This window comes from Dreissena polymorpha, chromosome 12 (assembly GCF_020536995.1).
Source record: "Dreissena polymorpha isolate Duluth1 chromosome 12, UMN_Dpol_1.0, whole genome shotgun sequence".
NCBI lineage: Eukaryota > Metazoa > Mollusca > Bivalvia > Myida > Dreissenidae > Dreissena > Dreissena polymorpha.
In genome coordinates, this window is record NC_068366.1 from 45,029,965 (window position 1) to 45,044,137 (window position 14,173).

Here is a 14,173-nt window from a genome sequence, read left to right on the forward strand (position 1 = left end):
GTATGATTTTGTTTTGCTGGTTTTACTATTTGCAAATGTTATGGTGATTTTAGGCAAAACTCTCAGAGAATTGCAAACACACTTAAATAATGTGGCAATTTATTGCAATATGTGGGGTTTAGAAGTCAGTTCGAAAACTAGTATTAGGGTTTTCAGAAAAAGTTCAATGAGGACGAGCGATGGTGGTATAAAAATGAACCAATATAAATTGTTAATCATTTTAACTATCTAGGTTGTGTTTTTAAATACTGTGCATTTTGCTACATAAATGGTATGTCGTTTAAAGCTTTAAATATTGTATTATATCTTAAATAAATATATTTTCAATCCAAAGACGTGTTGTGAATTGTTGGATGCTTTAGTAGGTTCAACACTTAAGTATGCATCCGAAGTTATGGTTTTACCAAGTCAAAAGGTATGAACGTGTGCATTAATGTTTTTGTAAATCTATATTAAATGTAAGGAAATCAACTTCACCTGTAGGAGTTTACGGCGACTTGGGGCGATAACATTTATATATTTTCAGATACACGAAAAAAGTATCGTATTGGTGTAAGATTTTGCAGAGCGATAATATAATTATTTCAATTTTGCATTTTAGAGCTTAAGAAGATTGTTAACTAAGTCACTCTTAGAAACTTTTAGATAATATTTGGTTTTCCAATGTATTTTTAAATCCAGAAGATTTATGTAGTTCTTTTCCGTTCATATTTAAGGAGCGAGTAAAAAGCAACTTTATCCAAGAATAGCAATGTTTATTAATGTGTAGCTCAGTTTTATCAGATCACGCTCATTATAAAACTAACTTTGTTTATGAAAACTATCTTGATCTAGTGCCTGTTAACCTGTGGAAATTTGTTAAACGCTTCAGGATTTGTGCACACTCAATAAGAATTCATACGGGCTGTTATGGCTCTAGTATTATACCAAGTAACGAAAGATACTGTTTATACTGTGGCAGTTGCGATCTTGAAAACATGTACCATTTTTTATACATGTGTCCATGTTATACTACTATAAAGAGGAGACTTCTGGACAGAAGATTTTACGTTAGACCTTCTGCATATAAATTAAATTCTTTAATGGTATCTGTTAACGCATATGTTATTAAAAAGGTTGAAATTTATATACAATATGCACTATATATAATTACCATGTAATACACGTACATCATTCTCGAAGTGTATGTTAAGTGGTCTGTACACTGTATTGGAATCAATATTGGTATGTTTTCTGTTGAAACATAACCTTAACAATCTGACCACTGATTTATCGTATTTAATCACATTACTTTCTAGATTATGTACTCTGTACTGATCTCGAAAAAAACGCTTGTCTTGTCTTATATTGGTACGTTTAACTACACTTAGTTAGAATATTAAAGATTAGCGCTAAATGTTCACAACATTCATCCCCAGAGTGCGAATAGTGTATGAAGAGACATCGCTATAAAACAGCCAATACGCATCGGATCGCAGGCAATACATGCCATAAAGATATGACAATGTGTTCGCCGCACCTAATTAAAATACTGTGCTTTTAGTTAAGAGAAATAAAACATATGTATTTTTATTTGGTTGTTAGTATTCAGCTAAATTTACTAGTAACTATCTTGTATCGCACCAAATTAAATGTATGAGACACATTATAAAAATAGACCACTTAATTTGCTTGTGACGAATAGGTTCCACCTGCTTTAAGAGACTATCTCTCCCAACTGAGAGGTATCGCATTCAAGTATAACACATTTGAAATTGACCAAATATAATTGTTAAACACAATTCGCTAAATCACAAAACAAAGAATTACAATGTCCAGGAAATTTTATTTTCGAAAACCACGTAATTCCGACGAATGTAAATGTTTTAACAGTTTTAACCTAACTGCTAGACCATATCAACAAGCGGCTAAAAGGATCACAATGTCCCTTTTCTAATGTGCAATGCTGTTTGACACAATAATAAATCGGCATTGGCATAGGATATTGTTAACTCTTCAATACGTCTCCATTATCTCTCCTGGTTTAGTTTTATATAATTGTAATTATGGATTATGACATGGGTGTATTGAAGCATATTATTAATACATGACAGTAAGCGGAAAATGTTTTCTTTACACCAAAGTTCTACTTTTTGAAAAGTATTATTTATGATTTATATTCAATTACATAATATGTGTTGCTTATATGTTTCCCCTCAACAAAGTGAACGTCATTTCCATGTATTTATTATTTTTATGTGGCAGAGTGAAGCTTAATTAAGTGTGCTTATATCATTAATGTTAATTATCTGCATAAGACTGATAGGAACTGTTTTGGGCAGTGAATGGTGTTAGTTTACAAAAATGACAGATATATAATGATGTCATGCATTATAGCGTGCTCCCCAAAAATGAAAGTATCAGGATAGTGTTCTCCAATCCTCCATTTCATGATGCCAGTAAGAGAGATGCTGTAAACAAAAATATGGCTAAAAATAACAATATTTAGGACTTGCTCAACGCTTTCAAAGTTAAGAAATGTATAAACGATTACAGCAGCGCGCGTGATATACATATACATAATGGTATAGTACCCCCGCAAGTATGCATGTTTGTTGTTCTTAAAAATGATGTGGCAAATATACTATTTTCGGAAACAATACTGAATTTTACACATGTTAATACAAATTAAAACGAGGTGGATGGTTTAAGAATTATATAATACCGTTTATCAAGACTTTTTCGTTATTGTACAACTGGCTAATGAGTTTAATATGTAGTTCTATGAACTTGACGGTCCAGTGACAATTTCTTTAAGAAATTAATGTTAAGAACAGCACTATTCATGAATCATATGATTATGAATATATAGGCCAACTTTTGCAAAAGCCAGAGTAAAGGCTATAAGTGATGAAATTGTATTTCCGATATGCAGATGTAGCCATTGTATGCCGTCACTCCATTCGTATGCGCCCCTTTCTGTGGTTTATATACATTATTACACCAGCACAAAATGAGTTTATTTGACTTTCACGATTCTAAAACATTCATCAAATATGAAGAACAATAGGAAATAGTTACCGTTAATTATGTAAATGATAAACATCATTGAGAGTGTGTGTTAAGTCGGTAAAAATGCACCCTTTGATATTGATATTTACTTTATGGTACTTGATGAATCGACAGTAATAGCGTTTGCATTATTAATATACAATTTTAGTATTTGTCGCATAATTAATGTACATATAACTGCTTTTATTAAAAGTGCTAGGAATTTCATAAAATATGTGTGTAAACTAAACATTAATTAAGAACGAATATGTAAAAAACAATACAATCGATCTCTGTCACCGTTTATTGTTTCTGAAGAAGGAAATTGTAAAATGAACAAATAAGTACAGGGATTCATATTCATTTAATACGGTTTTATTGGATAAGGTGGTAATATTAAAATACACCTGCATATTGTTTAAACATCTAGATTCGTAATGACGTAAAACTCAAAAATATTACTTACTCAATATATGATGTAAAAAATTACACTAACATTACGCAGTAACGGAGAAAAGTTAGACCTTTCGATATATGTCGTAGTAAATAGAAAAAAGTTAGACCTTATTTATGTCATGCAAAACTGATAAAGCGAATGCATGCTTAATATAAATTAACGGTTGGTAAAGAACAGTAGAACCATATTTTAACAGACAGAATTGCAATTCCCTTACAAATAAGCAAATATGAAGACGGAAAACGGTGATATATGGGAAAAGGTGTTAACCTTCTAATCACGAAAAGTTCATAGTTGTAATAATTTGGCGATTGATAATATTGTGCTTAAAAGCTTTTGCGCGTTTCACTAGGATCTGATACCATTAAGTAAGTAAACAATTATAATTGTTTTATCACGTCCATATTGGAAGCACTGTATACGTAAATGTAAATACAGATATATTCTGCTTTGTGCAACAGGGAACACTCATCTGAACATCTTTTGGAATCCTCGACAGTAAATCTATCAAATACAGCTTTACAAGCATCCATGAAGTGTTGCGCATAAAAGATACTTGCGTTTGCCTGAGATAACTGTCACTAGGTTTTTCTACATTAAATATCGTTATTCGCTAAAGAGACTCTTTATCTACTTTTTGATGATCAGTTGTATATATATATATATATATATATATATATATATATATATATATATATATATATATATATATATATATATATATATCATTAAAATAAGTTAGTGCTAATTTAATACCCAGAAATGCAATAGCATCTATCGGAAACTGCTAAATCAGTCAGTTGAATTAAACAATTCATGAAAATCGTAAAGAACATAAATTCCTAGGTATTACATCTGAAGCGAACCCTATATGGTATATGTATGTATATACGCTATTTGCCAATCACTAATCGGAAGTCTAGACAGTATATCTCAAAACATATATTTGTGTTTAATAGTAATGACGTCGCATGTATCGTATGCCTTAGACAGGCTGCTTATCAAGAGAGGGTCATCAAAAAGCATTAGACATGTGTAAAATAGTGTCTCTAACATAATTCTTTTTGCGATGATTGTAACTTTTTAGGAGAAGGATCATGTTTGAGTTAGCAAACGTTACTTTTCGTTATGAGCATAGTTAAAGATATGATATTCAACCGAAAATATGATATAGTACCGTATTGTTAAGATGGTTTCCAAATTTGGTCGCTACCAACGTGATACACACATATGAATGCACACATAACACGATTTTGATTACTTTGCTAAATGTTTGTATAGATATTTATCTTTTACGTTACTAATGGCAACATTCCTACACAAAATCCCGTTTAATTGTGATTTGAGAAAGCGATTATATATATATTGTATATACATAACTAATATATTCATAATGAACAAGTTTAGGTGTACACATATAAAATATCTCAATAAGTTTATATAGTGGTATATTAGGAGTTATAAAATGGGAGCTTCACTTTAAAAGACAAAGTCGCCATAAAATACGTTTTTCTGAGCTGTCAGCAAACAAGGTCTACCGATCTTTGATTAGTTCGTGAGAGCACACTCATTTATTATATTACTCCTTCAAGTACATGATATTATTTTACAAGATCAATACTTATTGTTTTTATATTAACCAATTTTTCGTATATATTTCACATTTGTCAATGGAAAAGTTAAATTCCTTAATGCTAAAGCAATATGCTGAAGATGTCGATATTTTCGTATTTGTTTCATATGGTGGGATATCTATTTAAATTCATTCGTAATCATATAATTTTTTTATCTATTATCATGAGTGAATAAACATCGATATTTAAATAAATATTATCTGTATTGCTTGCTTACACGTGATTTTTATTTGTTGTTTTGCTTAAATTATGACGTCGTAACGTCACGAAAACGACGTCATTTCACAGTATAACACTGACAAGTACCGATATTTTTCACTGTTAATTTTTACTGTTTGTAACAGTGAAATATCAGTTTTAATTCTCTAATATTTCTATAGACCACCAGAAAGAATTCAAATAAACTCTCGTAAGCGAACAAATGTACGGCGGCCAGACTCCATTCAACTGCAGGTTAATCTTCTTCGTCGGAAGAAAGGAATGCTTTATTTCCGTAACAATATTCGAATTTGATTTCACATACGCGGTACATTTGTCGATTAACTTCTTTTATTTTAAGATGAATGTTTTGAAAGTGTAACAAAGTAAACGTGTTTGTTGAATGCTGTTAATTCAGTTATTTAAGATTATTTAGCGATCTGACAGCATTAAGTAAACATTTGAACCGTGGGATGTACCTGAATGACAAGACGCATTTCCTTAATTTTTCTAACGTTTCTTCGTGGGTTTCCCAATCGGTATGCAGACAATTGAATAGTTACATGACACGATCTGTCATTAAAGTAAACACTTTATACCTACAGGCGTAATGAGTTACACTTTCTATTACAAAAAAAAAACAATATAAGTGATGCTTCCTGACATAATACGGACTCATTAAGGGGATGGATGATTCCTGACATCCTTTATCCGCACTAATGATATCGTCCGGATGTTTATGTTATTTTCCCACCATGATCAAATGAATACGTTTTTTTAATCATTGAAACATAAATAGAAAGGAAAATATATTGTAGAAAAAGTCAACACTATGATCACATTGTTAGCACACGTGAGTACGATATGCGCGATATGAGATACTTTCATTACCCTATGTCCGTCTTCCATCATCATGCGGTGTTCGGCATGCGAACTTAACTGTTGGTCCATTACCAAGTCAAAATGTCATTTCTTAGTTAAACCTTATCATTCAGGAGGACGCAATTATGACTTAATCTTGATCAAACGTGGTTAGAATGTCTATTTGCACAATATCTGGGCCAAACACGTGCGAACAGACACTATATCAACATATCAAATTAAGGGTAAAGATGCTGAAACAAGGTTTCAATGTAAGAAGAACACTTGGTTCTTACTTGTTTGTAACAGTTCAAAATACTAGAATGTGTTCGTGAATATATTGGTATAAAGCACTACTCCAGTATTGGTAGCATCTTATGATTTAAATAAAATTATACGCACTGCCAGCTCATGTAATCTAATAGCCCGCTCCTGAGGCATGAGATCTATAGAACGCTTCCACAGTGGGGATCGAACCCGTGACCTCCCGATCGCGGCTGGGTTCATACCCAACGATCATATTATATAAATGTTTAAACAGCTTAGTGAAATGTGTATCAAAGAATATTGAAATATTGCCAATTGTGTTTTATAATGACGTACACCTAAAGATTGTCTATGTGAAGAAAGCTTAACGAAGTCTTTTTTTTTAAACAGATAAATACGTATGTGGCAAATAAAAAATGTGCATGCATGTGTAGAAGTGAACAAATTTTATTGCTTAAAGATTTTTATACATTTGGCAAAGGCGTTTCAAATAAGCCTTAGACTTTCTATGTAATCGAGCTTAAATAAATAGGTTTAAAAAGACCCAGCAGCTTTCAGACGGTAATTAGCTGGTGGACACAACTTGATTTCATCCATATGCAACCGTTCATTCCAACCGGTATCTCATACTTGATGCCTCAGGAGCGGGCTATCAGATTACATGATCTTGCAGGTGTGTGTATAATTTTATTTTAATCATTGGTAAATTCAAGCCTATTTAAAACATTAAAAATACAGCCAATTTCTTCCGATGAAATACTTCCCATTCCTTTTAATTTCGTAAATATAATAAAAGTAATAAATAATTGTTATTAGCCATTAGATATGAACAGACACATCCGAATAGAAATGCAAAATCTATATCGATTTCAACATGATCTTAACATGTTTGCAAATGCTATCACAACTATACTGCTCTCACGATTATGATTTATGCAATTAATTAAATGGTTGAACAAGAATTACTTTGTTCGATGACTATAGTAATATTAGTAAGTATCTTATAAAACGATTATTAGGTATGAATACATGGATTTGCAAGGACGAATTACACTGTCTTGAAAATTTATATAATATTACTTTCTCTTTGTGCAAAAATTAAAAATATTTGTATATACTGACATTCTGATTGCAATACATGCATCATTTTAAATGATATCCATAAGGCCAATTTCCGCATTACGCGACACATATATATCTTAAATTATCTCTGGGAATCTGTATCTATTATTCAAATTTATCATATGAAGTTAAAGCATCTTCCGGAATTGTAAGCTATGATTTTTTTTCATATGTTTTCAAATTACTGATGTAAGTTAAAATAGCTTTTTTCCACGTTTAAGCTATGGTATTTATACGATTCGCCACTGCATTTTTCCCGTTTAGCTAAAGGATACAATTAAGCCCTATCACAAATTGACTGTGGTCTATCATGGGAAATTTTACATATCTAAATTAACAACTAATGGTCCCTATTACATTGGGAAATGCTGAAACATAACACAAACTAATGCAACTCATTTAGTAAACGATTAAATACAAACTGAAAAAATGAATCAAGTTCCACCAGGGAAGGTCCTTTTTTGACCCAAAGGTCCTGATTTAAAGAAACTTGATATTAGACCATCTTTTGTGTTTCTCATATACTGGAACGTAGCCTGGTCATAGTGAAATAGAAACCAACCAACAGTGCATTTGTATAACACACCAAACGACATTATGACAACTCGGACACTATTTGCGATGTGAAATTTTGCTACGAATGTTACAATCTGCTATGCACTATAAAAATATGTGTCCGGAGCCCATAGGCACTGTACTATTTAATAGGCCCGCAAAAATACTTCTGATAAATTAACCAAAATAAATGTCCTTTTTCGATAATATACGCACAGAAAAGAAATACACAATAATGGTGTAGTATACATAATTAAAAATTACAATAGAATAATACAGTTTTAGAGAAAAGAGTTATACTTTTCGATTCATTGGCATACACAACTGATATATCGAATGACGGCAGAGTAACATAACGTACAGGCACTGCTGCAAGAAAACGTAAATTTTGTTACATAAAATATACAATATTCTCTTACAAAAACATTAATAAGAAAACGGCATGGATCACCATCAACAAAAGCATTTCAGATTTATCAACTCAATACAGCTAGAACCACCTTTCCGGATTAGAACAATAGGTCATACAGGGAAAAATATACCGAACCACCACATACTGGTACAAACAAACAACGTGACCTCTTAAAAGTGCCTTATAGAGAAGCCGGCTGAACACATCCTCCAGGAATGCCGGGACCACCAACCCTTGCTTGATAATAGATGACCGGAAGCTATTCGGACAGGTAGAACTGCTCAGAAGATTAACCGTTTCATCCTTGTTTCCGGACTCCAAGTATAGCGATAATGGACATGAAGAAAACATACGGTGTTGATTGGGTACAGAGTGTTCCGTTTTAATTCGTTCATAATTGAAACGTCCATACTTGTTAAGATTTGGCGCATGATGTTATGTTTTATGTTAGTAAATAATGTAGTTTGATTCCCTCATTGCTCGAAGCGTGTGTTTGTGTTTTTCACTAATACCAGATAATATTAAACAGGTTAACAATTAGAGTTGTTATATAATGTCCAGATAGCATGCATGGTATACGCGAGTCTTAATTCTCTTTTCTATTTATCTTCGTACAGAAGGCACCAATCATCCGAAAAGTATGTGAAATGTTTGACAGGCTATACATCAAAGGCATCGTTTACCAGCATTTAACAATTGGTGCGCGTGAAAGAAACGTGATTTTGCCTGAAATTACGGTCACGAGGAAGCCGACAATATAAATCGTTTTTCGCAAATGTTACTCATGAATTGACAGTTGATATACCAGATGGGCCTAATTTACCGATTTTTATGCTCCCCCAAATTTGTTTGGAGGAGTCCGTGTGTCCGTCCGTGCACAATTTTTGTCCGGGCTATTTCTCAGCAACTTATGACCGGAATTCAATGAAACTTTATGGGAAGCTTCATTACCAAGAGGAGATGTTCATATAATCAGCGGATTCTGGTCGGATGATTTTTCACAGAGTTATGGCCCTTTGAAATTTTCCATTAACTGTACATATAGTGCAAATCTTGTCCGGGCTATTTCTCAGCAATTAATGACCGGAATTCAATAAAACTTTTTGTGAAGCTTCACTACCAAGAGGAGATGTGCATATTATCAGCGGGTTCTGGTCGGATGATTTTTCACAAAGTTATGGCCCTTTGAAATTTTATATAAAAAAATTATTGTCCCCCCCCCTCAACTACTGTGCCCTCAAGACGTTTCCTTTTATCTGAATATATAGTGCAATATTGTGACAAAAAAAAAACGATGGGGAGCATCACCCTTCTCCGACGGTTTCTTGTTATAATTGTTGCAATTATGACGATGATGCGGATGATAAGTGGATCTATGTGATCATTTAAGCTTAGATCATGTCTGAAAAATAATAATATGAAAATCGTTATCGTTATGAATTCTCAAACGACTGCCGATAGTCCTCAACACTTGAGTTATCAATCTTATAAAGCGGTCGAAATTTGAACAACGTGTTGCACACAAAAGAAGTTGTTTTTTGTGTGATTTGTATCACTTAGTCTCCGATGCTCGTGCATAGTTCACCAGATGGTAATAACTGATATTTATAAATATAGAAATACATTTGCTCACATTACTCATTTGACATATTCTATATAATCTTGACAATTCGCTATCCTCTCAGCTCAATTAAGTGCATATCGATATGAGATCGCATATACTTTATACAATTAAATGTGTTGTTTAGCAGGGCAGTTGATCACATGTAGGCATTCGACGATATTGTTGGAAAGTCGTAAGAATTGTTTCTATCTAAAACTGTATTATATTTAAGCGACAATATGTTTAAGCAACAATCTTATAACTTCGCGAATGAGTCTGAATGCAAATTTTCTTCGTCGTGCCTTACCTATACATGTATTATTCACTAGTGTTTACTGTTTTCATATTGGTTGCCGTCAATGTTTACGAATAAAATAACAACTCGTGTTATGATGTGTTCATTCAATGAGACTTTTATTTATATATGAAATACTCGGCGGTGTTTAAAGCAGTACATATCTCATCAAAGTCCAATTACATTACTAATGCAATTTCTCGTTAACAGTTTCACAGGTTACAACAGTTAGCACCAGAGGCACAAGTGAGTCCAGAATCAGTCCCGCCGGAGTTTTAACTGATGATCTGCAGCAAGAGGCTGATAGATTGCTAGACAATTCCCTTGCTGCTAATACAAAAAAGGCATACATCGTTGGGTTAGAGAGATTCTCTGAGTTTAAAAGACAATACGGCTTGTCAGATGCCTGGCCGCCTACAGTTGAACAGGTGGCTCGATTTGTAGCATGGCTATCCCTACAGAAACTATCCCACAAAACAGCAAAATCATACTTAAGCTCTATAGCTTTTCATTGCAAGCTGCTTGATGTTGTTGACCCTACCAAAAAGTTCATTGTTTCAAAAATGGTGGAAGGAATGCAAAAAGATAAGAAAACACACGATAATAGGCTTCCAATTACCCTCTCGTTACTGCAAGGGATAGTAAGCGAACTTAATATTGTGTGTTCCAGTGTCTACGAAGCAAAACTGTTCACTGCAGCTTTTATGCTAGCGTTTTTCGGTTTTCTAAGAGTTGGCGAAATAGCTGTTCCTAAAAAGGTGAGTATTTCACAGGCAGCGGTGTTGGCAATAGAAGATTTACAATTTGATCACAATGGGGTAATCATTTCGATCCGGCATTCAAAAACTGATCAGTTGGGCAAAGGGGAAGCGCTTAAAATTACTAGGTCAAACAGTGAATTTTGCCCAGTTGTGTGTCTTAACCAGTATCTTCATGTTCGTCCTCAAGGGCCTGGCCCCTTGTTTTTGCACTTTAACAAACAACCAATTACTCTTTACCAATTTTCTGCTATTCTTAAGAAAACGGTTTCTCTTTTGGGTCTGAATTATGGGTCTTACAAATCCCACTCCTTCAGAATTGGAGCAGCAACTGAAGCTTCCCAGCTAGGCTATTCAGTGGAGATCATTAAAAAGGCAGGCAGATGGGCTTCCAATGCCTACCAAACATATGTTCGTCCTGTTCCTGTTGTCATGCCCAGCTTAATAAATAACCCCCATTAAAAAGGTATGGTTCATATAGTTAGATTCATGTGACTCACAAAAACCAAGTTGTATTTAGGGAAAACCATCTGGATACTGGGTTCATCAATAATCAAGCAAGCCTTCATAGCAGCAAGATTACGACCAGAAGGGGCCAACCTCTGCCTTGAACCCAACAACATCTGGTGGCAAGGGTACAGTGGGTTAACACTTGCAGAATCAAAGAAAAAAAATCTTTCGCTTGCCAATGTGGGTAATTCTCCAGACTACATCGTGTTACATTTAGGCGGTAATGATCTTGGTCGTCGGTCACTGGTGGACCGTCGAAAATTGATTGACGAGCTATTCAGGACATTACTGTCTATATTTCCAAGTGTTAAGATTGTATGGTCTGCAGTGCTTCCAAGGTCAAATTGGAGATATTCTGATAATAAAGTTGCTATGGACAAAGCAAGAAAGCGCCTTAATAGTCATGGTTCATCTAGGGCTTTGGCATGTGGAGGGCATTACTTGGCCAACTCTGACTTTGGAAAATTTGAGGAACATTTGTTTGAGAAGGACGGCGTCCACTTGTCAACTCTGGGTACAGATATTTTTCTTTGTAATATGTCTGCAGGGCTTGAAAAATTTATAAGGCATAATACACCAATCCATTTCTGAAGTTCTAGATGCACGACTTTGGGGGTTCTTACAATTTTAAATCCCAAACATTATGTTAATTGGTGTTGCTATTGAGTCCAAAAATAGTTATTTGCAGTTAGTTTGTATGCATATTTTTCTTACTCATATGTCTGAAAAAAGAAAAAAAGGTTTTTTGCTGCTAATTTTTATGCAATTTTTTGCTGCTAGTTTTTATGCACTTTGTTATGCTGCTGGGTTTTATGCTTTTTTGCTGCTTGTTTTTTTTCATATCTTTGCCTTGTGTTTACAGTTTACTGCTTCCGACTCCAAGCATGCGTCCACCCGCCCTGCAGCCAAAGTTCTTTGGCAGTGGCCACCCGTCATCTCTGGCCCAGCTGGTTTCGAGGTAGGGGCATTTGGGCCGCTGGGTCAGCGTTGTTGGGTGACCATATGACAATCAGTGCCGGATGGACGCTTTTTACCTGGCACATTTTTGGGGGAAAATATATATGATTTTGTTGGGAGTGCTGATGGCCGTCACCCGGAGTCAGCATTCATATACAATGTATTTGTGCAGTTAGTTATTTGCAGTTAGTTTGGGCTTGCCATGTTCGCAGGTGGCCCGTGCTGCTTGGATGCTTTGCATTGACCGTTCCAAGGCGGTGACCCCAGCTTTATTCATATTTTGTGTTTATGTTGGTTTGTATTGTGCTGTATTGTGCTGTTTTGTACTGTTTGGGCAATCGGTCACTTGCCTTAAATAAAGGACCAACTAATTGTTTTTAATGAAAATGCAATACTGCTCTAGCAGCTGGAGTTTCACTTCTTTATATTGGAGTCGAGACATTATATGCCAAAACCATTTTTTTATGTTATAAGGTCCTTTAATAAAAAGTAATAATTTAGTTGAGTTTATATTTACTGTGTGAAAAGGGTTATTCATCGGAGTTTTCATATAGGCTTGCCCATGTAATGCTAGGTGGCAGTTTGCGTTTAGTTCTTGGCCTCTACAATAATATGGTCTATTACTAAATAATAGACCTGTTTATTGTTGGGCCACTGCTGGGCTGGTTTTTTCAGTTTTCTTATTGATGGCGTTTTTTAACCGAAGTAGCGAATATTACAGATTTAAAATTTCTTAGTCATTGTTATCTACACAAACAAAAGGTTGTAAATTTTCTCCCCTCCCACCCAACCCATGTAGTTTGTTTTACAAAGTATTGTTCTGTCACACTTTACTGCGTCCGTTACATATTTAAAAATTTGGTCAGGCTTAGGGTAAATATAGATTTACTTTAAGTTTTATTTGCCTGCCCACATTAATTTTACCAACATAAGGGGAAACTGATTGTTTTCTGTACTAGATTTGGTTTTAGTAAATTACATATTCTGCTGGTTTGAGTTGCGTTTTTCAGTTTGCCGTGTAGAGTACCAAACGTCGGATACAGGTCGGTCACGACTCCACTTCCGATGGGGCAGTTTGTACACCTCGGGTTCATCGACAGTCGCTTGAAGTTAACAGTTCCTTGGCAATCAGTGCCGGATGGACGCTTTTTACCTGGCACATTTTTTTGGGAAAATATGATTGTGTTGGGAATGCTGATGGCCGTCACCCGGAGTCAGCACTCATATACAATTTATTTGTGCAGTTAGTTATTTGCAGTTAGTTTGGGCTTGCCATGTTCGCAGGTGGCCCGTGCTGCTTGGAGTCGAGACATTATATGACAGAACCTTTTTTTTATGTTATAAGGTCCTTTAATAAAAAGTAATAATTTAGTTAAGTTTATATTTACTGTGTGAAAAGGGTTATTCATCGGAGTTTTCATATAGGCTTGCCCATGTAATGCTGGGTGGCAGTTTGCGTTTAGTTCTTGGCCTCTACAATAACAACTCTTGCTATGATGTGTTCATTCAATGAG

General features: G+C 34.5%; 1 protein-coding gene across 1 annotated transcript; it reads left to right on the forward strand.

The window, feature by feature from the left end:
• The first annotated feature begins 7,044 nt into the window (after positions 1-7,044).
• Positions 7,045-13,767, forward strand: LOC127852564 (uncharacterized). The gene is made up of 5 exons (XM_052386518.1): positions 7,045-7,120; positions 10,645-11,192; positions 11,767-11,832; positions 12,565-12,682; positions 13,670-13,767. Exons 1-5 carry the CDS (start codon positions 7,045-7,047, stop codon positions 13,765-13,767), a joined length of 906 nt encoding a protein of 301 aa, XP_052242478.1.
• Positions 13,768-14,173: the final 406 nt, after the last annotated feature.

Coding starts and splice junctions, on each gene's coding strand:
- LOC127852564 (XM_052386518.1), top strand. CDS start 7,045: ATGCAACCGTTCATTCCAACCGGTATCTCATACTTGATGCCTCAGGAG. Junction 11,833..12,564: donor CATCTGGTGGCAAGGGTACA/GTGGGTTAACAC, acceptor TTGTGTTTACAG/TTTACTGCTTCCGACTCCAA. Junction 12,683..13,669: donor AGGGGCATTTGGGCCGCTGG/GTCAGCGTTGTT, acceptor TGCGTTTTTCAG/TTTGCCGTGTAGAGTACCAA.